This window comes from Phaenicophaeus curvirostris, chromosome 1 (assembly GCF_032191515.1).
Source record: "Phaenicophaeus curvirostris isolate KB17595 chromosome 1, BPBGC_Pcur_1.0, whole genome shotgun sequence".
NCBI classification, from domain to species: domain Eukaryota; kingdom Metazoa; phylum Chordata; class Aves; order Cuculiformes; family Cuculidae; genus Phaenicophaeus; species Phaenicophaeus curvirostris.
Genome location: NC_091392.1, coordinates 188,335,609 through 188,361,734, shown reverse-complemented (window position 1 = coordinate 188,361,734; position 26,126 = coordinate 188,335,609). Strand labels below are relative to the sequence as shown.

The window sequence follows — 26,126 nt, the reverse complement described above, 5'->3', positions numbered from 1 at the left end:
CAATGCTATTTAACTTGTAGGCAGGTCAAGCTAGTTAGATGTAACAGGAGCTCACCCACACTGTTCACTAAGGCTGATCTGGGCCTTCAGAATAAAGAAAGTTGCAGTACTTACAGGATTTTTTAAACATCCAAGGCATCAAGGAGCCCATTACATCCAATGGATATCAAGAACTACAATAAGCGACATTTGTAAGAAAGTGTGGCGTAAATGGTGAAAGCGAGTCAAAGCAGACTTAAATCTAATCTAAGATCTAATCCTAAAGGTTAATATAGGTTCCACAACCAGTGCGCTTAGGCTATGATCAGCTACAGGTTTAGAACGATTAGCAACTAAACAGGAGTTTAAAGAGCAATCTCTAGGTTCTGACCTAAAAATCTATAAATTACCACTGTAGAGGGATGATCTAGTTTCAAATCGGATTATCTTTAAAATTAACTAGAAAGTAATCATCATTCTTATGTGAGGCACTCATGCTGGCCACACTTGCTCAAGAGCAGGGCAGGACTCCCCAGAACAGATGTTGACAGCACGTGCTGTGCGCTATTTTAACATCAAAATTTCTTTATACTATTTGTGTCGCTTCCTTAAGAGGATAGCAGCTAAGCCAAGCTACCCCAGCCCCACTTCAGTCCAACTGTGCATCCAGTTATGCGCTTTGTTTACCAGAATGGGAGTAGCAAGTTCGCAGAGACTTGCTGAAGCACTGCTTTATCAAAGCGCCTTCGGAAAAACAGCAGCTACAGAGGAAGAATATCTCACCTTTCCCAGCAAGGCTTTATCCAGTCTGCTTAACCTGAGGAAGAGGCACATCAAACTGTCATGGTGTGATTTGTGATGGCTTTCCCTCTAAAGCATTATATTAGAGCATTTTTTCAACACAAGGATGTGCAGTTTTACAGAAGGACTGCTGTTCCAGTTCTCTAAATGGACTCTCCAGACTTCAGGCTTTTGCCCTAGATTTAGGTCACTAGTAATTGGACATGTGTGGAAAATGCACAGGCTCAGTTCAGTGTTGCTTAATTAATTTCTTAGTCTGTTGATTTGGCAGTCGTCCTACAAAATGGAACAGTTGGAAATCTAAACTTGTATTGAAGAACACATTATGACAATAGCAAGCCTCCCAAAAATAAACCAAGCTTTTGGTAAAAGTGAAATAAATATTTTAAATTGCCTGGAGTAGAGAGTGTAATCAGTTTTAAGTTGCTCAGGTGAAACTATCAGCTTGGTTAATTAAAAGGAATTATTTCTCTTTTATAGCATTCCAGATGGAAAAAAAGATCAAGCACAGCACAAAACAGAAACCGAGACCACCTCATGACGAAGCACAGAACTGACAGGTGACAAAGTCTTGCAACCAATGGAGCAACTTTCTAGCTGGGACATTATATTCCCAAGCAACTGCTAAGTGTATTAACTACATGTTAATGCTGCAGCACGAAAGTTCTGTGCATTATTTTGCTCTATAATCAGCACCTTTCAGTATTGTAACTGCTTTTGAGGCACTGTGTTCATGAGGAAGAAAAGCTTATCCATTGAAATAAGAATTAAAATTCTTTCTGCCCCCAGAAGTCCTCTGTCACAGTTTTTTCAGTCAACTTGATATTTTTTAAACCCTTCTTGACTGACATGGAACAGCCCCACTGCGCTGAGTCCTGGCCACCCTGCCAAGGTTTCTGTTGGAGCTCACTTCACCACCATCTATTTACTTCACCACATGTCCCATGTGCTTTGGGTAGTTTTGGCTTAAGCCTAAACAGCAAATGAGAAGAGACAGCTGCCTCTCTGCAGGAACTTTTCTCACTGGTGACCCTTGGGGGCTGAGTTGGCAGAGCTATCTGGACTTTATAAGAAGGCTGCTCTATGAAATAGCCTTATAAAACTCTATTCACGCATTAACTGAAGTAAAATATTTACTTCAGATAACTAAATATACCTTTTCATGAAGAAAAGATTCTGCGCCCAAGCAGATAGTTTTATGTCTCTTTAAAGCAGAACTAACAACTTTGATTTAAAATAAAAAGGCATCCTAATTCCTTTCACTAAGGAGTAAACTCTGCCAATAAAAAGAGCCTGAAGACTGATATAAACTCACTTTAACAGCACTGAAAGGCAACAGCTCTCCTCTTCAAAAACTTTCCATACAGGGGTATTCATCAGATGGTTGTTAAAGTAAAAACAGAATACAACAGTATGTGCAAAAAAGCTTAATATAATCTTTTGAATCTATAAACTCTAAACAATAAATATGAAAAGTGTACATGGCACACCAGAGCAGCCAAATATTAAAACACGCAAGTACAAACTGATAACGCTTACCCATATTCTCCGCAATAAATGTTTCACAACTGTGATATGACACAAGCTTATATATAAGATGTTTTTTTCCAAAGGAAAACCACAGGACCAAGGTGGTACAGAAGGTGAAGGAGAAGGGGAGGCAGTAAATCGCAAGGCACAAAAACCTCTCTTGCTGCAACCCTTTAAGGCACCACTGTGCAAACATAAAACTATGAAAACCTGCAGTGGAGAAATTCTAAGTGTTTAAATGACTCAATAATATATTTTAAAGATGACACTATGTTCATGTCTTCAGAAATAAAAATACTTCCGAATCTTTATTTACACTTATAGGCTTTTAAAAAGCATGCTAGTGAAAAGGGTGAATTAATATTCAAACACAGGAGTCACAGTTGATTTCTCCCAGACAGCTTCATACGTGCAATTTGATTGTGACCTATACTGACCCTGTTAATCGAATCCTGGATCCAATATGGTGCAAAGGGAAATGTTGCCAATTATGTTAAATCGTGTGTGGCACACCAGTAATTTTAACAAAACAGACTTCAGGGATTAGGATGAGAGAAAACTCATTCTCACTTCTAAACAAAAATTATTTAAATTCAGAGATAAAAGCATTAATCTAACATCATACACAGAGATCTTAATAGCCAAAGTTAATATTTGTATCTCTATTTAAGAACTGGGCACTGGTATTTTTCTTTCCTGTTATCTGCTCAGAAAGACCATCACAAGACAAACTCCAGCAAAAACCTCCCTTACTAGAAGGTTAGATAATTAAGCTTCCAAACTTTTTTCTGTATGTCCCATGACCTCTACTGCATCCTGCTAGAAGCTTTTATCCTCTCTCCAAACACATAAAAATCTCCAGATTGAACTGGTATTACTTAAGATGCACAGGTTGGACAAGTTTTCACAAGATGAGAAGGGGATTTCACTAATAACTGAAATTTTCTTGTAATGAAAGGTTTAGGAGGCACTCAATTTCCCATGAGCTTTGGACACCTGAATGACCTTTTTACATGGGAACAATGTCAGTAGACTAAACTTCCTAAACTTCTGCTTCCATTTCTGCAACTTGAGCAACTGCACAGCACATAGCAAACAATCCAAATGAACCTGACTACTCAGTTTTGGTTTTTTACATGACATGTTTTGCTCTACACTTAAACACCTTGCCACAAATCAAAGCTTTTAAGGTCAGCCTGTAGCTTCAGTGATGCTAAATCTACTGAGCTGCCAGAAAGGAAAAACAGGCCAATCTATAACATTTTGCACCACAGAGGAAATGGAAGAAAAAACAGTCTTCTGCGATAAGTTAACATTCATACAGCTATTTGCTAAAAGGCTGTGCCAGCTCTGGCATGCTTCATTCTTTATATTCAGTCCTGGTTTTAGGAAATAACAATTTGAGCAAATACAATGTAAACAAAGCCAGGTAGACTCCATTAGAAAGAGACAACAGTATCATTGATCTGACAGGTTTAAGGCCAACTATTTATGAACCGAAATACATCATACTTTTCCATGGCACTTAATACACTGAAAGTTAGTATTGGGTGATGTTAAAACAATGGTATACACATTCCTATCATATGTGATATATACATGTAGCTTCAATTCCTAAAATTCAAGTTTCCTTGCTCAAATAAAATCTATTTGTGAAAGACCACCTGTGCTTTCCTATACTGAATAAAGTAACATTACTATTTTAATCAATTTAGTGCAAACTGACGTAAGTCCAAAGACATACCATTCCTTGATTTTACCAAATGCCCCTGTTCGTTTCTGTTTCTTTTAAAAGACACTAACTTTTTTTTCCTTAAAAGAACAGCAAACACTTGACAACTAGCATGCTGTTCTAGCCTACATTAACAAAACTTGCCAATATGCAAATTGTGTTTTGGTCATGGAGCACAGGCCCATCATCAAAATAATCCATCTCTTCATTCAATCAGTCTAGAAGAGGAGTACAGTGCTGGAATTAAATTAGCAGGTCATCCTGGCCACTCCATATTCCAAACTGACAACAGCAGGCTCAGCTTTCGAGAACTCTTCCACGAACTCACTGAAGCGGTTGTCTGCTGTGCTGCTGCCCTCTATAGTTCTTACAACATCATTCACAGGGATCAGCGGCTGCTCCTTCTTGAAGCATGGAGGGGTTTTCAGGGCCGTGGGTGCAGGGTGAACAGACTGCTGATGTTCCTTCACAAGGACTGAATCCGATTGCCCGTTTCTCTGCTTTATTTTCTGAAATAGAGAAAACAGTTACTAACAGTGAGCATCACTGCTTTATTGATAATATTCTGCTTTGACAGGAAGTGATTCCACTTCCGCTGGCCAAATCAGTATCTACAGAACACACTATTACATACCCTAGGCTAGATATGTAGAAGTATTATATTTAGGCCAATGGATAACACAATATTTTTCCCCCGCATTTACAGAAGTTGCTACAAGCACTGTATGCTTAAAATTTGCAGCTAAGCAGAAGGTAAAGGTTGTCTGTCAACATCTGTAGAGAAGAAGTTCTCCCAGGCTTCCCCTTGTTTGGTCCCAATCAAGACAGGAATACTTTTTAAAGTACAGGCAAAGGAAGACAGGCTTTAGAGCTATTAGCAATCAGTGACCTTTAAGCACACAACTCTCAAAAAAAGACAAAGTAATTTTACACCTCAGCTCTTACATCCTTCCTAAAAGCCACCTAAAAGACTTCCCCTTTATATCTGAAAAGGGCCAAGACTGTTTATTCAAATGCAGGAATACACTGAAAGATGTCAACTAGAAAGCAGTACAGGAGGAAAGGACCCATTCTAGAAGCACTAACAAAAAGAAGAAATACCTGAATTTAAACAACTTAATCTAATCTCACCTGGTAACCAGAAGCTTGAACCAGTTAACTGAACTGATTTTTTACTGATGCATTTATGCTCCACTAAAACCTAGACTGAGCCCAGAAGACTTTAGTGTCTCTTTTTGAAGATGACAACAGCAGTAGGAAAGTCTACATCAAGACTTCAAACTCTTCCATTTCAAAATCCTCCATCTATTCATTACTCAACTTCACCTAAGCATGCATTTCTCACTTAACACCTTGGAAACAGGTTCTCATAAAGTAAAGTCTCAGTTTTGAATTTTCATCTTGTTTATTGTTCTGCTTGCTTCATCTTGAGTTTCATCTTGCTTCTTCAATTGTATAAAACCTTTTAAATATACAGTTAAAATCTGCAACATCTTAGGATTAAGTAACCTGAACTAATTACATTATGGCAGGATCAATTTTAAATTTCCTTTTGGAAAATCTGTACTTCCCTTTCCCACACCCCAAAACAATGCAGAGGATTTAAGTGTTGCCATTTCTAGCCACACAAAAAAAAAGTAAAACTGACAATTAAAGAACTTTTGCATTTCTTAAAAGGTATTGTTCTGAAGTTTCAGCAACTTAACTGACCATAATTAAACACCACCCATCGAGCCATACTACAATATGGTGAGATACACTGTTCAGTCTTTCCTGGTTGTTTACCATAGCAACCTATTAGATGTTCATTTATAGAAAACTGATCTCTGGATTTACCTGTCTTCAAATAAGCAGTACAATGTATATGGCCCATAATTACTGTGACTTACAATAGCATGCATCTGCATGTGAAGTTAACAGAAGAAGGACAATACTTACTGCTTCCATTTTAGTAGCTATAATGGAAATAAAACATTTTCAGTCTCCTTGGTTTAGCAACACAGCTGTAGCTCGGAGGGATGCCCTGTCATCTACGGTAAGTTCCACATAAATTTAATCTATATTAAGCCATCTTCAATAACGCTTTGGTAGCAGAAGCACTTTTACATAATACATACAGTTCATCAGCAAGGTACAATAAACAGTGTTCAAGACCAGAACATTGGCTGCATAGTCTGGCTTTCAGCATAGAAGCACACAGCGAAAGTCAAAGTCAACAGTCACACAGAACAAACACTAGGCCTTACAGTAGTGACATTCATATGAAAACAAGCAGAATTATTAGCCTATAAATGTGAATTTGAGAAAGAAGTCACAAGTAAGTACACTTATTTTGTAGTACTTACAGCTTCCAGTTCTTTGATGTCTTCTTCCAGTTGTTTATTTTGTTCGCTCATATTCATTACAAGATTGAATACAGATTGCCTGGGATGCATACTTCGATCAAATTGATGGTACATATTTCTCCAAAACCTGCATGTAGCAAACAGTGTTAATCATGGAGGATAAAGAATTGAATAAAAGATACTGTATATAATTCAAACTTACTTAAAATTGAACGATACTGTGTTAGGCTCCAAAAGAGTTAGTTCTGGAGAAAAATCTGGATTATATAGAGGATTCTGATACTTCTTCTGTTCATCCATAAGGAATGGCCATAAGGAATACGTCTTCTCTTTCAACCTTAGGGCAAGAAGAGATCACAGTCAAGACACTGACTGAGAGCAAAAACCAGAAGCTGTTCAACTCAACATAAATCCATCTTGATGTATTTTTTACAAGTTACCAGAAATCGCTGAAGATCTTAAACTAAAAGCTTTTAGTAAAACCAGCTTCTTCCTGGCATACGCTAATGTTGAATAGAACTACCAGTTTTAGAAGTACTAGTGCTGATGCTATGCAAGTTTTGCCTAGCTGCAATAAATGCTTTTAATATACAGTTTGAGACACAGATGAACTGATGAAAACTTTACAGAAGTTTTCCAACTGAAAGCATTAGGAGACAACGAATACTTTTTGCTGACAGAAATTAGTCTTGAGCAGGCAAGATTTTTGAGGTTATCTAAAAATAGACTGGGGAAGGGAATGAAGTGATGCTTCCAAACTTGAGCTTACCCATTTTTAGGTGGGGGAGGAAAAAAGGCAGAAAGAAGCCTTGACTTTTCCTATGAAAAATGAGAATGGGATTTTCTCCCAGCACTAGAAAGACTGTCTTCAGTGTGCAAAAGCATCAGAAGCACTACTGTCTCCTGATGCAGTTCAACATCATTTTCCGTACTACCAGTCCTGTCTCCATTTCTATCCAGAACATAAAATGAAGAAGATTCACAGAAGTTCCTAGTCATAGAATCACAGAATCATTAGGTTGAAAAAGACCTTTGAGATCATCAGCTCCAACAGTACCTGCCCACTACTAAATCGTATCCCCAAGCACCTCATCTACCTGCCTTTTTAAATGCCTCCAGGGATGGTGACTCAACCATCTCCCTGGGCAGCCTGGTCCAGTGCTAGATAACCCTTCATGTGAAGAATTTTTTCCTAGTTTTTCCTAGTCTGGCAAAACAAATAAAAGAAATATGGCAGTATGTCTGCTTACTTCAGTTCTTCTCGCTCTTTTTGGCAGTTTCCAAGAAAGTTACCAAACTGGCACGAATGGACATGTTCATGGATCTGAAGGAGGAATGCTTCATTGAACTCAAAGGCTTGTGGAAACTGCTCGGTCAGATTCCAAACGCTTTCTAAAAACTGGGTGAACACTGGTGAGATCTCTTTTGGGTCACCATCCAGCTGAGAACACCTGAAAAAGATTCCATAAACAGATTGAAGCTGGTTTCAGGTACAAATTTAAAAAAGTATTAGTTGCACTTGTTTTTAAACAACAATACATTAATTTGACACTAGCTTTGTTCTGGAGGTTAAGTACATAGCTTTGAGAATTGGGGCAATTTTTGAATAGAAATAAGCCTATATTTAACCTTTTTTCTGACTTGTAAGTAATCGCATCTCTATTCAATTCAGAAAAGCAACATAAGACAGTTAAGTTACTTTATGTCTGTTTCTTCCACAGTCAACATTTGGAGCATTCCAGCTATAAGAAAAGTAAAAAGCAATAAATAGCATCAAGGCTATTGTCATAGCTGATGAAAGGCAGATCAAGGAAATAACAGAAATCTAACATACAGCACTTCTAAAAGGCAGGCATGACTTCATCATTAAAAGTAAATATAAATGCTAACTAATTTTTAAAAATTCCAAAACTAAGTGGTTTATAATAAACTGCTTAATAGCACAACTTCAGATGTGTTTTGCACTGTCTATGCATACATTCAGTTCTAGCTGCAGTTATTGACATCAGAATGAGGCACCAGTAGCACTAGAAATTTCTGTCTGTAACATAAATCAATTATCCAATAGGTATTAGAATACACAAAGTGCACTGTCTACTGAACACAGCTCACTCATTGCAAAATTTCTACCAATGCTGGAGTAGTTTAACACCCACACATTGTCTTTTGCTTTTAAGGATACTTATTTCAGTTCACAGTATACATTTCACTGTACTGGGAGAGTGAACTACCTGTCAGAGAACTTGTGCCCAAAAGAGATCCAGTCTTTCTCTATCAAGACCTAGAGAGCAAAATCAAACAAAATCTGATGTAAAATATTACTCAATCTTACATTTATAGTATTATCCCAAGTTATCAATATATTGTATTGGAGTCAAATAAAACTACGGTAGAAGCAACTATTTGTCACTCTGTAGTTCCTTTATTTTCTTGGAAGTGTTTCACAAGAGATTTTCAAAGCACATTTCTAAAACTATTAAAAAACCGTAGCAGGTTGACAATCAGGCAACTGCTGTTATGTCAGGCTCACTTTAAACATACAAATGGTATATGACTTCACACACAAATTATCAACCAACTCACAAAAACACTGCGAAGTATGGGAAAAATTTTAGTATTGCTTTCCTGCTATCATAGTTTACATAAATCCACACAGTATAATCTTCGTAACATTTTATACCAATAGATTTATTAATATCAACACTAGCTTGTTTTATCACTTCAGTCACAGCATCAAGTACCAAAAGGAACACAGGGCTGCCTGCCTGTTGCAGATGTTTTCCGAGATATCTAATTGACAGCGAGAAGTGAAAATAAAAAAGATTAAATTACTTCCCTAAAGATTACACACATGCTCACTATTCACAAGAATTGAGGTCTCTTCTAATTCCTCAACTTCACTTTTGCTGCTTGTAACATTTGTGGCAGTTAGTTCTAACCAATAAGAGGAAGTAATTTCACACGCTATCTTCGAGGAATTCCCATTGCACCTTGTATTGCCACTGCAGAACATTGCTGATTTTCCTACTCCGAAATCTGGAATAACCACAGCAATATTTTCCTTCCTCTCTACAGAAAGATGAAGATATTTAGATTGCCTAATATTTTCATGTCTCTGTCACTGGGGAAGCTGTCATTTTAAGATTTTTAATAATGTTGACTTTGGAATAAGTGATAAAAGCACAGAGCTGCTACATTTCCATACATGTATCTCACATAAGGACTTTGGAGTCCTTATATTCCATAGGTAAAGGGCTTTTTCGGATGCAAATGGCAGACACTGCCACATTTCTTCAGGGTGCCTAAAGGAAACTGCTGACTAATTCAGTTTTTCAGACTTTAAATAAATGGTTCTTCCCAGTAGCAAAGTATTTCTAAAAGAAAGATTTATCGATAAACTGCAAATTCTGTATTTGTAACTACAAAAAGCAAGCATCATACATTTATATTGCTGATTTCCACATTCAAACATTTCATAACCTTTGTTTACCACAGAACAGCTCAAAAATGCAATGGCCAGCTTACCATGAATCCTTTGGTTGTTCTGTAATAGGAATCGAGTAAGAGAGCTCCAAGAGAACAAACTTGGGAAGTCCTATCCCAACCATCTGAACAGTGCACCAACACGCTCGCACCTTCAACCGCTATTGCCTGTGAAACAGTTCCTCAGTGAGTATTCTATTCCAGACAGAAGTCAAAGTTCACTAAATAGATACAAAAGCTATGTTTATCCCAAACTCACAGCATAAATTATTTTATTTTAAAATCCAGAAAAGTTTTTATTATGAGGAAAGGATTTGATATTACCAAAAAGCTAGGAATTTCTCTCCATGGAATTATAGAGAATTCCTTATAAAGAAAAGGAATTCCACTACCACCTTTGCACAAGGTAACAAGAGCATCTGCAATGGCTCCAAGTTTTCTATCCCTTACAACTCCATTACAATGCATACTAAGAAAGTAGACTATGCATTACAAACCAAATAGGTTAAAAAATAAACCAACACAAACATACTATTAAAGATGATCATTTGTTCATCAATATACTACACAAAAGTTAAGTACTAGGAATTGCTTTATTAGTTTCAATGAAGAATTCAATTCCTATCAGGCCAAATATTTCTGAGGGTCATCTTCAGGAAAATCATCCACTTTAGCTGAAGTTAATTCCTTGTTATTTCACTGAGTAAAAACAAAGACCTTGTTTTTTAATTCACCCAGTCCTTCTCAGGTCAAGCCCTTGGTTTCACAAGTGCCTGGCAAAAGCAATTGTTCCTCTGAATTCTTCACAAAGAGTCTCATTTCCTTGTCAGATGAAGTCAGCATAGCCATTTTGGCTTCTCTGCAAAATAGTGCCCCAGAAGCTTTGTTTTTCAAGATACACTAAATAACAGTTTGCTTCACCCACCTCCAAACTGGTTACATCTTTCATAAATACCTGAAAGAATCAGGGAGCATAAGAATCCTTTCATCTCCCAATAAGGTGACCAAACATTATACAAAAAAATCTCAAAACGTTAGCTAGCACAGTTAACACCTCCAGTTGTAATACTTAGAACAGTATAGCAGAGGTATGGATGGAAACTAAACATGTGCTTCGAAAAAGGTCAACTGCAGAATTTTACACAGTACACAAATATCAAGTGTAATTTTGCCTGGTAGCAAGTCAACTTGCCAAAGCAGCAGCATACAAGTTACCTTGACTAGGAAGACAGCAGCATCCAAAACAGCTTTGATATGACGCAGCCATCCAGAATTCTCCAAACCGGACAAAAAGTCATTGACAGACAAACCCTTTGTGTTACTGACTGAAAGAAACCAAGAGTTAGCAAGCCTTAAATAGTTGCAACTACCTATAGCCTGCAACAGAGAATAATTGTATATTGTTTTTATAGCCCTGTGCTGTAAACTGCTCAGAAATCTTTTCAGGAAACTACCACTCAAATGATTGAGGGAGGGGCACTATGAAGTGTTCTCTACCCAAAACTCAACTCTTGTAAAACTACAGTAACCATGAATGACAGGAGTAAGACCTTTGAATGTTACTTTGTCAAAAACACACAAAGTAAATACACTAGTTATTCCCAACAGCAAGGAAGGCAACAGAAATGCCGAAAACTTACTAGCAATACTTAAAAATGATGACTACTTTTAGGAAGTAGCTGCATCCAAACAATATACACAGTTTAGAGCAGGGAGACTGTCAAAGTTTCATCACCTTCTCTACTCTGCTTAGGAGAATAAAGTGAGTGCTGTAGGACAGTGATAAACTGAATCATCAATATTTTGTCTACCTACAGAACTGACACGCTACAACTCCCACCATGATCTTGGGCAGAGAAAAACAAGTTAAAGGAATACTGGCTTGCAGCATTAATACCAAGAGATGGAGACGTAGACTGAAATTTTCTCACGTGGACGCCTACCACTGCGCAAAAGGAGAGAGATAACCTAGTTCTTACACAACTAAGTAGCAACTCACACAGTTATATTACTGTCAAAACATGACAAACTTCTTGCAATTAAATAAAACAATACCTTTGCTGGCTGATAGAGCTTCAGGTATGTGTTATTCTAAGACAAGATATCTAACGCTGCCATCTACAAAAGCATCTGCCCATGCCACAGCAGAAGCCTACTTTCTACCAAGCTACTGCGCCCTAAAATAAAATACGAAGGCTCTTTAGCCAAAAGCTATCAGTGGGGATATTCATACAGCAGCTGCAAAGTAATCTTTATCTCCAAGTATGGGAGTAAGTGAGTCAGTAGGGAAAGCAGAGAACAAAATTCACCATGTCATTCTGCAATGCAGTTTATTGTTCAGTAAAGCCCCCTGATGCAATGAAGGCCTATCAGGGGAGCTGACTCAACACATCCATACTTAAAAAAAAAAAAACATTTTAGAGAAGTGTTGTTTCACTGCATGAAAGATATTTAAATAACAGCTAAACCTGAGATGAAGAATACACTGCAAATCCCCCTAGCATTCTCCATGGTGTAGTCCCATTTCAAAAGGATTTTGCAAACAATTATATCTTACATTCCACTTGCAAATGGATTTATTAGATTCTGAAGGACTTCAGGGAGGTAAGACAAAAAAAGCTTAGTGGCAGAACACGTGCTGAAAAATGAGTAGCAGTTGTTTGTTATAAATAAAACTGAGGACAGTCCCAGTTACAGTGGCTCTTGAAAGAATAGGGTCATTGGTATCACATTCTGATTTGAGAACACTCAGTTCAGCACATCCAGGGAAAGCTGGTACACAGAACTTAAATGGCATTTTCCTCATTTTAAGCTATGAATCATTTTCACAGCATTTCCTTCCTAATCACCATGCTGATGCTACATTTGTACAAGAGACTGAGGATTAAATTATGGCAACCTCCCTGAATATTAAGGATCCTTCCTACCCCTAAAGATGCTCTTCCACACTGGCATTCAGCAAAAACTACAGAGATAGTTCATTTACCCCAAAACCTGGAAAACAACTACAGGCATTACTTATGATTTTGTTTCAATTGAGCTTCAGTAAAGCAATTCTCCACACAAGGCAAAACTAAAACATATTCCATGCTTAATGAAAGCTAAGTACAATGCTAAGTCAAATGGAAGGAATATGAAGTCTTCAGTTTAACTATGTGATACATGCACTTCTACATCAGATACCATTAAAATGGAGCAGGTTTCTAGAAAAATAAATCAAGATTAGCTAGTTTTCTGGAACTGAAGAAGATATTAGCAAAAGAAAGAGGCATTATCCCAAACTTAAAAAGTGAAGTTCAGGCTCATGCTGCTCAACTTTCCTTTCAATAAAGTACAGGCAGGAATAACCTCAAAAATAACCACAAAAAATCTCAATAGTATTCCAACGAAAGTTCCTGAAGAACAGGTTAGCAGCAGATGCAGGCTCAATGAGAGTGAAGAAAGACTACACCACTAGCCTGTAAAGTTTCCTGACAGATGCAGCCAGAATGTCTTCATGAAAATAAGCTTCTACTCAAGTGTTACGCCTTCTCCATGACTGGAAATATTTGCATAGTTCTATAAGACAAGCGCTTATATGCCTGTTCTTTGTAAGGTGTAGAAACATCACTTCTACCACTTGTAATCTCAGCATTAATAGTCCACAAAATTTCTTAAATTTGTTTTCAACTGTTTATGTAGATAAAATACTAACAGAACTATTAGATAGGCTTCTGCCTTTCCATTTTCATCACCATATGGCAGACAGCAGTCTGGTCAAGTGTTTCACTTTTGCCCTGTCTCCCTCTGTACAAACTCTCTACAACCACAGAAAAGGTTCACCAGGCCAAAGAGCTCAAGTTTTGTACAGACCATATGCTTATTGTGAATTCTGTGGATCCAAGTGCTCCTCAAAGAATCAGTATTCTATTTACGAAACGTATGCACAGACACACACTATTCTGTGCATTTCTATTACTCATGTGTATATGTGCACGTATACTTAAAAAACACAGAAGCCCTTCCTACAAGCAACTGACATAATCAACTCCACCCAAGACACATGCGCCACTCGATTTTCTTCAAAGAAACTCCATTGTCTTGGTTTACAGTTCAAAAGGTAAAGGTTTAAGATAATTCATTACCAAAGTACAGCAAACTGCTACTAAACAAAAAGCTAGGATAAATATAGAAGTATCAATAGTTTGTGTAAGCTGTTATTAAAGACTTCAGAAAAACACAGTCTATTTTCACATGCACTATCATAGTACTGTTAAAACATACCTTCCAGAAGTTTCTGTAAGCTGGATCTCATTACATGAATGTTTTCAATACCAACAAACTGGAACCTAATGTTAGAGTAGTTGTCTTCATTCTCATAGCCCTTCCCAGCAGCCCTGTTTGCCATGGCATTAAGCTTAAAAAAAGTAAAATAATACCGAATATAATACCGAATATCAGTACTTGAAATAAAAATCGTTAAGAAATGGAAGGCATGCAATTACAATTGAATACACTGGAGGAAAAAAACACCACACAAAAACACATGCTATAAGCAGCTTATAGTAAGTTAATAGTTTGTGAGAAATCAACTTGAAAGCATTCAAGTATAAGAAAGACCTGGTACGTAAAAAGCAGCATAATTAGAGCTGACATCTGAGTAACGCATTTAATAATTTAATATCCTCCCCTCCATATTCTCACCAAACCTTCACATACTTTCAAACATTCCCGAGTAAAGACACTACAAAACAATTAACCTAAAAAGGAAAGAGTAAGACCCAGACTTAACCACACATGTACTTTCCAGGCATCCCAAAAGCATTGAGTTGGGGAATTAAAAAGCTAATGAATTGCTGCAGCTATAAAAATTACAACTACAAAAACACCACAGTTGGCTCAGTTTCAGTCCATCACACCAACCTCTACTGCTGAACCCTGCTCAAAATAAGTAGAAATCTCACAACATGGGATTTTCACTTTACATCCTCGTTTTACAGCTCCTGCTTTCAGACATTTGAGTGAAATGAATAACAATTTAAATGCAGATCATCTAAAGAGTGAAAGTTACCCCAAACATTCCAACACAGGCCGAAATGACATAATTCAATTTAATTATAGTGATGAAGTATGATCTTGGAATGCTACAACACAATTTCCCCTACTTCTTCGTGGGTAAGACAGACAGCAATAGCCCTTGTCACAGAACATTTGCATTGAACACAATACTCCCTCTCATTCTAAAAGAAACTTCTTCACAGCTCACCATTTCTTGAATTTAGTTTCAAACAGTTATAATTACTTGGATCCCACTCAACTATTCACTTCTTAACTATGTTTTAAGTGAATTTTTAAATGCACCTCCCCAAGAGTTCACTAGCATATTCAGCGAATTCTAGTTGAGTCCTGAGAGGCGTTCAACTTCTTTAAGCAAGCAAGTAATTAAATGCCTGAATAGAAAGGCCTAAGCTTACCTTTAAAGACCATTTTTGCCCATGACGGAAGTCAGTAAACTCTAAATTTTTCAGAATTACATGTATTCTGTTCAAGAGGAGCGGTTAGCCTGTAGGACCTGAAGTACATACCTTCGGCCTGGTGTCCATAACATACATGTAGCGATTTGAAGGATTTGCTTTACTGATGGCTTGCAACATGTGCTCATCTTCCAGGCACCTGGCACTGAAACCTGAAAGAGGTTGACTGCATCTGCAAATTGCAGCCTACCATAGAAAATAAAGAACAAGTTAGCATCAGTTTAATACTTGTAGTTGAAATGCTTTGCATAATTCTAAAAAGACATTGAAACAAATTGTTCCATTTGGCAGATAACAGCACTTCACGGAAAATATGTTTAGGTGTTCCAACTTGGTAAGCACAACACTTGCAGACCTTTAACCATAGGTACTATCGCTTATATCTAAAGGGTTATCAAAACTTTTTTTCACGCTCATCTACACTGGTATGGCACCTGCTTACATAATGGACTTTTCCCCCCAGGTCTAAAAATTCAAAAAAAGTATAGGCTCGAAAAAATATACTTTAGGAAAGCAAGTTACTCTCCTGGTATGAAATGAATTATGGTCGGTTTTACTACTGCCAGTACAGTCTTGTTATTCCAAGTGCAATGTACCATTGTCTGATGTACTTTTCAACATGTCATTTTTGATGATATATTGTATTTCAGAAAGTATTGGGTGCATCTTCCAAATAGTAATTATCTTCAAACACATCTAGTAGCTTAACACTCATCCTTCATGAATTCTTAACTCAGCAAGGCAACAATCCTTCTCTTCCTTCAAAAATACCTCCTTGCCGATACGGGCAGATGCTGCTACACACCAGTCTCCACCAGACCCTGAAAAATCTTATTTCACATCCTCCAGTTCTTTTTACCTTGCAAATTCCTCCTTAAAGAACCATTCTAATTCATACAGTGATTTTTTTATTTTCTAATTCCCACTTTGACCTAACAGATTATTCTTGATATATCATGGAAGACAGATTACTTGACAAAGCTATCTTCTGTTATCTTAAGGTCAGTTTCTGAAAGCTTATCAACTGATTATCAACTGATTACTTAAGGATTTCTTTTAAACTGGCTTAGCTTAATTCAGCATCCTGTTAGACACCACTAGTGTCAGCTGTATTTAAGGTTATTGTGAATTACATGATCCTCATACAAGTCACTATACTTATGTCCTCACCTACCCTGAACTACTGCCAAGTGTTGACAATTTTCAGTACTTCGGCATTAAGAGGAAAACACTATACCTCTTTATTTTTATGATAATATGACAACACTGGGAATCTTCCTTTGCTTCTAAACTTGGAGCTACCAACAATTATGGGCTTGCTTGCAGTTCTGGGAACATAAAGTTCTCTAGGATAGGTTTCACAAATCTGAAAGAGACACAAAAAGAATTTTAGGTACAAGGCACAAAGCCTGTACTAGTTCTGTTGTATCCAATTTGAGAGATATCAGGCAAATAAGAGAAAGGATAAACACTAACATGTTTCTCTACATACACATAAATAACTCAGAAGGAGACAAGCCATGGAAAAAGTAGTACAAATCAGTATCAAAGTTATACAACCAAGCACTGCCAGAAAGCACCGATACATACATTCATCTCTCAAGAATGCAACTCCTCAGTAGAAGTGTTACAAATGTGTTTCAAACAAACTATTGAAATTATTTTCCTCATGTTTTGTATTTGCCAACTACAAAGTAAGATGAAATCTAATGTGGGAATCAGCTGCACCACCACAGCAAATACTGCAAATGCTAAAGTAGAAACCTTCTCAGTTAAGAGAGATAACAAAGCTGCAGAGCACCAAAACTTGTGAAGCTGGGCTTCAAACAGGTAAGTATACTCTGGAAACAACCCCAAAGAACATGTATCCATGCACACATACTCTTTCAGCAAAGTCTTGGAAAAAACTTCAGATTGTGAGATTGCACGCTGATTAAGGAGTTAACTCTCTCCACTTGCAAGTTTTTGCGTACGTTGCAAGACAAGCCAACTCATAGTATTAAACTGTTTTCTATAGGACTAGAGTTAGATGATAAAGCAGAAACAGATGAAGGGCAAAACATGCTTCCATTGCAGCACTTACCTTATAATCACGATTTGCATCGGACAACTGCCAGTTATCATTTGGCACTCCCATTCTCTTATATTCTTCTGCTAGATCAATAAGCTGCCAACCTTTGACTTGCTCAGACTCATTCTGTTTTGGATTATAGGAGAAGGCATACAGCTCTTCATATTTTGCTAAAAGGTAAAGGATAAGACTATGTAATGAGTTGTCACCAAAAACATCTGACTGAAGAAAGGCAGCACAGTTGACAAGGCTTGAATTTTCCCAAACTGACAGGGAAAGTTTCAGGCTTCAGGATTCTCAGAAGCAAGACTGAATAGACACTTGCCACTCTTGAAATATTTATTCTTCAAATATCGTACAGTTAACTGACACAACTACAGATATTTAGTTAAAGGTAGGTTATGAAACCTTTCTTGAGTGTTTGACCCATTTAACCAGAGATAGTTCTAAAGCCATAAGGGTAAAGCAGAGGTTACAAAATGAAGACTGAACAATAAACCTGACAAAATAGAGAAATATTAGAAAACTTCACAAAAGCTAAAAGAACAGTTTTTGAAGGCAAAATCAGAAATTTACATTTACTGACCTTTAAAAGGAATAAGTTTTAAAGCTACCTTTAAAGCAAAAAAGCTTTCAAAATGTTTCCTGCTTTTCTTAATACAGTATTCACATACCACAGAGGGCAACATTTTATATTGTTCTAAATACAAAGCAGAAAATGCAAAAGGCCATACAAGGTGACAGACATCTCTTATAAAGCTGAACTGGTAAAGCTATTTTAGCATCAAAATTTCAGCTTTATTTTTGAAGCTATATGAAATCAGTAACAACTTAGTATTTGCTTAGTAGCATTCTATATATGGAACATCAATTAAGACAGACTATATGCATTTATATTCATAATAAACCAGTCTCACATTCTGTTAGTGAGCATCAGTGACCTACAAAAGCCAGACAATGCATCTTTTGAATTTGTATGCAAGTACTGAATGATTAATATTCTTTTACTGACCAAATCCATTTAAAAGATTTTGCAAATTTAAAAAAAAAAAGAAGCCATGGATTTTTTTCCCCCTCTACCGACTTGTTATACAGGTATAAACTGCAAAGTCTTATAGTTCAAAGTATTACCTGTTCTTGACAGCTGAAGCAGAGAGTTATAAATGTCGTGACAATCTCTCTCTCTGGGAACAACGAAGTGAACTATCCTGAAGTTCTTGCACTGGATGACAAGGGGGCAGCCAGAAGTTGTCAAGGGAAGTTTTTCCACTGCAGCAATGTGATGATGTAGTATCTGTGGCACACAAGAATTCAGAGCATAAGCATGCTGATGAAAAATGAGAACAGCATATTATTTGCAAGAGCAGATACAAGAGACTAAGAGATGCTGATAGGGATTTTGACTAATTTTGTCAACCATTTAGTTATAAAAAGAAATCCAAGACTCTGATTCTGGTCAGGATATCATAATTTGTCAAAATTTAATTATCTTCCTTCATATTTTGAAATATTACCAAATGTTTGTAAGGAACAGCAAACAGGCAAAAGCAAGAAATAAAACTCTACTGCAGTTATTTGGTCCTCTACTGTAAGTTTGCTGACAAGCACACATCTAATTAGGCAGAGTCCAAGTAGGATTTTTATTTTTTTTAAAGGGTCTACAGGTACCTATTTCAGAATTTTCAGGCAAAATAAAGACAGTCAGGAAAAGCAACTCAAAGTATAAAGGATACAGAAGACGCTGAAGATTTTCAATTCCAGTATTGAAAATACTGGAATTAAATCATTCTAGAAAATGAACAGGCAATAAGAGAAACATCTCCTCTGTTACCCATTGTGTTATGCAGACAAGACAGTCTCTCAGCTAAATGCCTTTCAACCACTTTGAAAGACTATCACAGTGATTAATACACAAAAGCCCTCCACAGATTTATCTGCATGGCAAATTACAAAAAATTTAGAAAAACACATGGAAAAGTAACTGCTGCTCAACCACAAGAAGAAAGCCACAGATTCATCACCTCAGCTGAACAAGATGTTCTTGACAGCACTTCAATTACCTCACTCAAGGAATCATCTCTTAAATATTGATCAGATTCAGACAGCCATCTGAAAACTATACTGCCAAATATGCATTCATAAAGAGACTATATCTTGGAGACATGATTGTAATTATACTTAATGCTTGCATTATCATCACAGAAATGCAGTACTTTCAGCATAGGTTCAATTTCCCCAAAATGAAACCTTTTAATGTAGCGCACAGGGAGACACAAGCAATACTTCTGAACTGTGCTCTCCCTAATAACCCTTTCAATATGAAAGTATAACAGTTTGGTTTGTAGAAAATTGTACATTGTATCCAAGAATAAATTATGGAAAAATAACTTCTCTTGAAAGCACTGCGGCATCCAGATAACCACAACACAGGACTAAAAGTAATCCAGAAAAATACACTAAGAAAAAAACAGAACACACTCAGGGAAACGAGACTTTGTCCTGGAGGATGATAGATTTCAGGCACTGAACTCAGTCAGGCAGATGGACTACAGTGGAAGCCAGAACTTGATGTTGACATGCGCACCACCAGGGCACTATGCAGAAAAACTAATGGAAATTAGTGAGTCAGCCAATCTTGACAGGACAACATTAGTAGTGGTTATCAAGCTTGTGCAGCCCTTTATAAATTCTTTTATTCTGGAGATGAATGCTTAGGAAGAAACACCTGCTACCACTCGAAAAAAAAACGGCATGGGATCTTCAGCATTCCACCAAAGCCTAAATCTTTGGATTTTGCCATCTCATTTAACCTGGGCAGGATCTAAATACAAGGTAAGTCAATGCAGAAATTTTAAACCTGATGCTTAAACCACCGAGCAGCCTCCCACTCCTGCTTCTGAAATGCAGTGCAAGTTAGTTGTTTAAAGAAAACTACCACATGTTCACCTAGGAATACAAATGAGAGCTACAGAAGAAATTACAGCAGCTGGAAGAGAAGTGAACACTATCAACATTACCTGATTTTAATGGCAGCAGTGTCACGCAAGAGTACAACCTGCAAATCATTACCTTACTATGATATCATGAACAAGGAGAATGTGGCAAATTACTAAACAGTTTATCTAAGGCGTAAGTTAACACATTCAACCTTAGATCAGGAAGAACAGGCACACTGGAAAAACCCATGCTTTTGAGCTGCAAGCATTTGTTATCCTTACCCATGTTTCCCTCTGGCTTGAGTCTATGAATAACAGATGAGTTGCTGTAAGGTATAGAGTTCCCGTCAGCGACTTATTGCTTGTGCTGAACCGATCTAGTAATTTCACTTGTTCTACCTGTAAGAAAAAAAGGGAAAGGGAACAAAATTTTGGGGTTTTTTTGCAGAACAAAAACCCCTAATATCACAAAAGCTTTGTCAGCTTGTGCAATAATTATGAAAAAAATAGAAAGCAAAACACAGCACATGTAAGACCATTCAGGTCAAATACACTAGCAGTAACATAAGCTTTGAGAACAGCGACTAGTTAAAATATCACGTTTCAATACAAAAGTGCATAATGAAGACACAAGGCTAGGCTCAGAATACTTACTCCGTACACATAACTACTATTGTTATTTACTAGAAAAAACAGACCAAGGTATCACAGCTGTTGTTTTGTTTGGGTTTTTTTTAAGAAAAAAAAATAATTTTAAAAAAACCCCGAACAATTAATTCCTAAGCTTTTAAACTGCTTCCCCAAAGCAGAGCAAACGCATACTAACAGTTTCCTGTTATTGAGATGCCAGCACTGAGTTAACAGCTGATCTCAGCAACATGCTTTGTTGGTTGTCTCCATACTCAAAGCCATGCAGATTATGTCCTCCTGACTTCACTTTTGGGTATCCACCATCTTTTATACCATCCCAAACTTAAAAACATGTAAATCATCATAAATCTGCCTCACAGTCAAAAAGTTCTAATGAAACACAAGCATTATACCAACAACTGTAACAATCTCCTAGAAATTCAAGAACAGTGCTGGCGTTTGAAGTGCATATTTCAACCTTGAGTCTTGCAAGGGCAGATTTCTGCTCCTGGATAACATTAACAGTTATCTCAATCCTATGGAAAAACATTTCAAAAGAGCTATTTCTAGATAGCCGGCATTTTATCTGCCACACATAACTTCACAAGCTCCACAACTTGTTTTATTTGAAGCAAACATTACATGATTCTTTGTGTGCAGCAACAGGAAAGGAGTGTGGCGAGTGGCTTATCTATCCGCATTCCTCTTTCTTGGCAGCACTGTCTCATTAGTGCCAAGCTAAAGCTTATGACTGAGGCCTGATGCTACTGCCATTAAATGCATGGCAGAACTCCAAAGTCTTGCACAGCAGCAAGGCCAGCACGCAGAAGAGGTGACTAGGAGAGCCCACACCTACCATACTAATGCTAAACTACTTATCACGTATGTACAAACTTAATTGTTTACTAAAAGCACATGTAAAGCACTGAAAATTTGCCTTTTCAATTCAGGTATTTCTCGCAATCTTGCAAGGCCTAGTTTTTTAATTGAAAGTTAGGAAAGCAATTTAATGCATATAAAACAGAACAGAGGTACTAAAAGCCAGTGCTACTACGATAGTCTAAGATTTCAGTTTATAAAGCAAAAAAAAATGGAAGCCACATGCATTAGTACCTCAAAATACATTATGCTGTAATCAGCACGGTATCAGTGCTCAAATGTAGAATAGCATAAATCAATACAGCACAATCAAAACACAGAATTCATTTTAGGCAGTTCAGTTTGAACTGAACTCTGGTACCTGGCACTGCATCTCCCCAGCAAATTGAGAAATGCACAGAAATTGCTCCAGTGTTGTTCTGGCAACACAAAAAAAGTTCTGTATACTACTCTCTTGGCTTCATTTCCCATGACTGGTGTGCAGCAGGAGCTGAATTTCAAGTGTGTCTAAATCCAGGTGGTTTAATATTTTAACACCATCCACATGTCTTAAATCGGGTCACGTGAAGCTCCATTCTCCTCCACTGAACAAGACATCTACTCTCAAAGCTGTATTTCTATGTTAGATGAGGACAGGCATTAGCGCTCCACGTTCCTCTTACACAGGTAATGTCCTCAAGAATTCTGAAAGCTAAATTCTATACAGATATCTTTCTTAAAGACAATCAAAATGTAATTCAGATAAAGCCCCCACAGACTACATGTTCATTTAAACTTGACCCAAGCCAGCTTTAATGGGCATTCAGCTAAAACAGACATTTTTTTTTGCTCTTTAACTATAAAGTCTGGCAAATCTTTACTCAGAAAAAACAAGCCAGTCATCAGTTTTGAAGAGAAAGCGTTCACAAGATTAAGAGATTGAAGACTGCTACTGAGTTTTAGCACATCTGCAAACACGGATCATTTAAGAACTCAGAAGTGATATTCTGACAGTAGGTAGCACTAACAATTAGTGTGTTTTAAGCCAGTCACAATTTGAACAGCCACCTCAATAATGCAGAGTATTTACAGTGGGAGAGTCACCAGACAGTTAATCAGGACTAGGAGTTACAGATTAAGGCAAAAAAACCACCGAGAAGCGTTTCAATACAGCAGACAAGTTAGAACTGAATGGAAGGCTGGCAAGATACCTCTGAAGGCTAGCATTAAAAAAGCCGAAGAATTAAATTAGAACAATTAAACCAAGACAAAACCAATTAGTGTATCACTCCAAGATACTTTTATTACAATTCTGTATAATATTCACTGAAATTTAAAGTTGTCCTTTGCCCATTTACGTCTCAAGCTTGCAAACATAATCCTAGGATTTTGCAGACAAGCTAACTAAAACTTGCAATATCCAGTAGAAAACCTATCGGTATTTTCACTAAAACAGATCTGACTTCAAATATACAAACAGACTGGACTGAAGAAATACCAGTTTTTCCTACTATGTTTTGCTTTAAAATATTTTAAGAACACTCCAATTCCAAAGCTTCACTGCAAAACCACAGTAGTCTTTATTTGTAATTTCACCATCAGCAGCACTTATGACATATTGTGAGGTTTTCATTATCGGTTGCTATTTAAGCATCTATTCTCAGAGAGAAATGCTTTTTAAGCTGACCTCACTTCTTTATACAACATAAACCTGTTGGACAGTTTAATTTCACAAAAGTTAAACTTGATTTTAGGTAGCTATGCTGACAGTTCGAAGACAATTTCAACTTCACTGCCAACAAACTGAAGTTTGAGGAGAAATAAAACTCAATTCATCACCTTCTCCTAGGAACAACAGCTTCCCTGCACAGCAGTTAATTTGTGCAAGACTGTACTGTTATTTCAAGTTTATTTCATTATTACTTTAATATTGATAAAATAAACTCAAAAAACTGTGAAGTGCTGTCAGATTAGAAAACGTAGATATGCCTCAGAACAGTTTTGGAATGAGATCCAGCTTGAACCTACACATGCACTGAACTTTTAAGGCCCACAAGTGCAGGCTGTACTTTAGTTTTCTTGCTTCCTGTAACTCTACTGCTCATAATTATTATCATCTAGCATATTTAGATTTTAATCCACCTGGATATCCAGTAAACCAACAGCTTACAAAAAGCTAAATGAGCATCACAATTGTAACCAAACCTCATGCTATTTCTAGCCATGAAATTGATATTTTTAGAATGGATAATTTTTTTTGGCATATAAAAAAATAACTACTTCAAGTAGCAAATCTTCTTTCTTATAAATCGTGTTCAGCGCATGCTTCCCTCTTCAGTTACATCACTATGTGAAGTATTTTTTACCCACTAGGGGCCCAAAAACACACAGAAACACAATAACTTACAGATGCAAAGTCATCAATGACCCATAGCCTTTCTAGTCCCAATTCCAGGTTTGAAGCTTAAACAGCTACTTAGATCATCAAGAGAGTTTGGGTTTCATCTAGTTTTTGTTCTGAAATGGATATTGTACCATTACAGTCAATAGCTAAAGTTCCAGACACAGAGTTTCAGGTTTATAAGTAAACAGGCTGATAAAAAAAAAAAACTCGTCTCTAATCTATCAGCTTGGTGCAAGATTACCCCGTTCAGCAAAACTAAAGTGTCACTAACAGCAGCTTTATCAGAGAACTTCCCTTCATACATACACAAATACAAACGCAGAAAACAAGACTAATTGTACACAATTTATATAAGCTGTTACTCAAAAACATTAGAAGCTGTTCCTCATACAATTATTCATTATAAATCTACTATTTGGAGCTGAAATACAACCACTCCCTTTCCACACCCATCTATAAACCTAGTTTAAAGTCAGACTGCCAGAAAACTAAAGAACTGATGCTTCGCAGGACCCAGCAGAGAGGGGCAGTCTTTTCAGCAGCCCTTAAAGGCAGGGCTGATAAACAAGATGAGGAAAATATTACTAGAAATTTAATTCCATAAAAGCTGCAACTTCGAAATTATTTACAAAGAGACGAAAGACTTAGATCCCCCTCCCCTTTTTTTTATATCGATTATAGAAAAATCTGAAAACAGAGAATTTAGAAGAGCCTAGGATGCCAACTGCAGCTTAGACAAATGGTTTTGAACAGCCCAACACCCCGCTCGCGTTACTAACACACGCCCAAGGCTTTCACAAAATCACAGAACCATAGAATAGTTTGGGTTGGGAGAGACCTTAAAGATCACCCAGTTCCAACCCCGCTGCCGTGGGCAGGGACACCTCCCACTAGACCAGGCTGCCCAAGGCCCCACCCGACCTGGCCTTGAACACCTCCGGGGCTGGGGCAGCCACAGCTTCCCTGGGCAGCCTTCAAAGGAAGGACAAACTGTTGTTTTCACATCGATTCGCGTCCAGAGCCAGAGGAGCCGCACGAACCGCGCCCGCCCCGTCCCTCTCGGCGCCTCCTCCGCCCCCGGCACCACGGCGGCTGCAGCGCCTCCCCCGAGCCCGGGACGGGCGGCGGCCCCGCGGGCCCATGGAGCCCCTGCCGCCCCCCGGGGCCCCGCCGAGCCCTCGGGAAGCAGCAAGGCCCCGCCCGGGGAGGCGCCACATACAAAGCGGAAGAGAGGAGAACACCAAAGGCCTCTCCCGCAGCTGCCGGCGGCGGGCAGGGGTACCTTGGTAGTGCGGATGTGCTCCATGGTCGCAGCGCACCCACCGCTGCCGGCCCGGGACCGCCGGCACCTAGAAACGCTTCCGGGGCGGGGCCGGGGGCGGGGCCGTAGCGCCCCCCGCGGCGGAAGGAGGGCGCGCTTCGCCAACACCGCCCCGCGGGCAGCGCGCATGCGCAATGGGCGGGGCCGCGGCCGATGGAAGGGGGGGCGGGGGCGGGGGGGCTAACTTATGGTGTGTTTGAATATTATGTATAAATTTCGGGGTTTTCATAGAATAACCAGGTTGGAAGAGACACACCGGATCATCGAATCCAACCATTCCTATCAAACACTAAACCATGCCCCTCAACACCTCATCCACCCGTGCCTTAAACCCCTCCAGGGAAGGCGACTCAACCACCTCCCTGGGCAGCCTCTGCCAGTGCCCAATGACCCTTTCTGTAAAGAATTTTTTCCTAATGTCCAAGCCTAAATCTCCCCTGGTGGAGCTTGAGGCCATTCCCTCTTGTCCTGTCCCCTGTCACTTGGGAGAAGAGGCCAGCTCCCTCCTCTCCACAACCTCCTT

At 38.2% G+C, this 26,126-nt stretch overlaps 1 protein-coding gene across 1 annotated transcript; it reads right to left on the bottom strand.

Annotated features, from left to right (window-relative positions):
• Window positions 1–3,007: 3,007 nt before the first annotated feature.
• Window positions 3,008–25,654, bottom strand: MTMR6 (myotubularin related protein 6). Its single transcript, XM_069882844.1, has 14 exons — window positions 25,565–25,654; window positions 20,673–20,789; window positions 18,586–18,748; window positions 17,467–17,624; window positions 16,621–16,749; window positions 15,435–15,569; window positions 14,134–14,266; window positions 11,086–11,195; window positions 9,913–10,038; window positions 8,619–8,668; window positions 7,638–7,838; window positions 6,590–6,724; window positions 6,388–6,514; window positions 3,008–4,551 (listed from the first exon to the last, which is right to left on the bottom strand). The coding sequence occupies exons 1-14, from the start codon at window positions 25,586–25,588 to the stop codon at window positions 4,291–4,293; spliced, it is 1,869 nt and encodes a 622-aa protein (XP_069738945.1). The 5' UTR covers window positions 25,589–25,654; the 3' UTR covers window positions 3,008–4,290.
• Window positions 25,655–26,126: the final 472 nt, after the last annotated feature.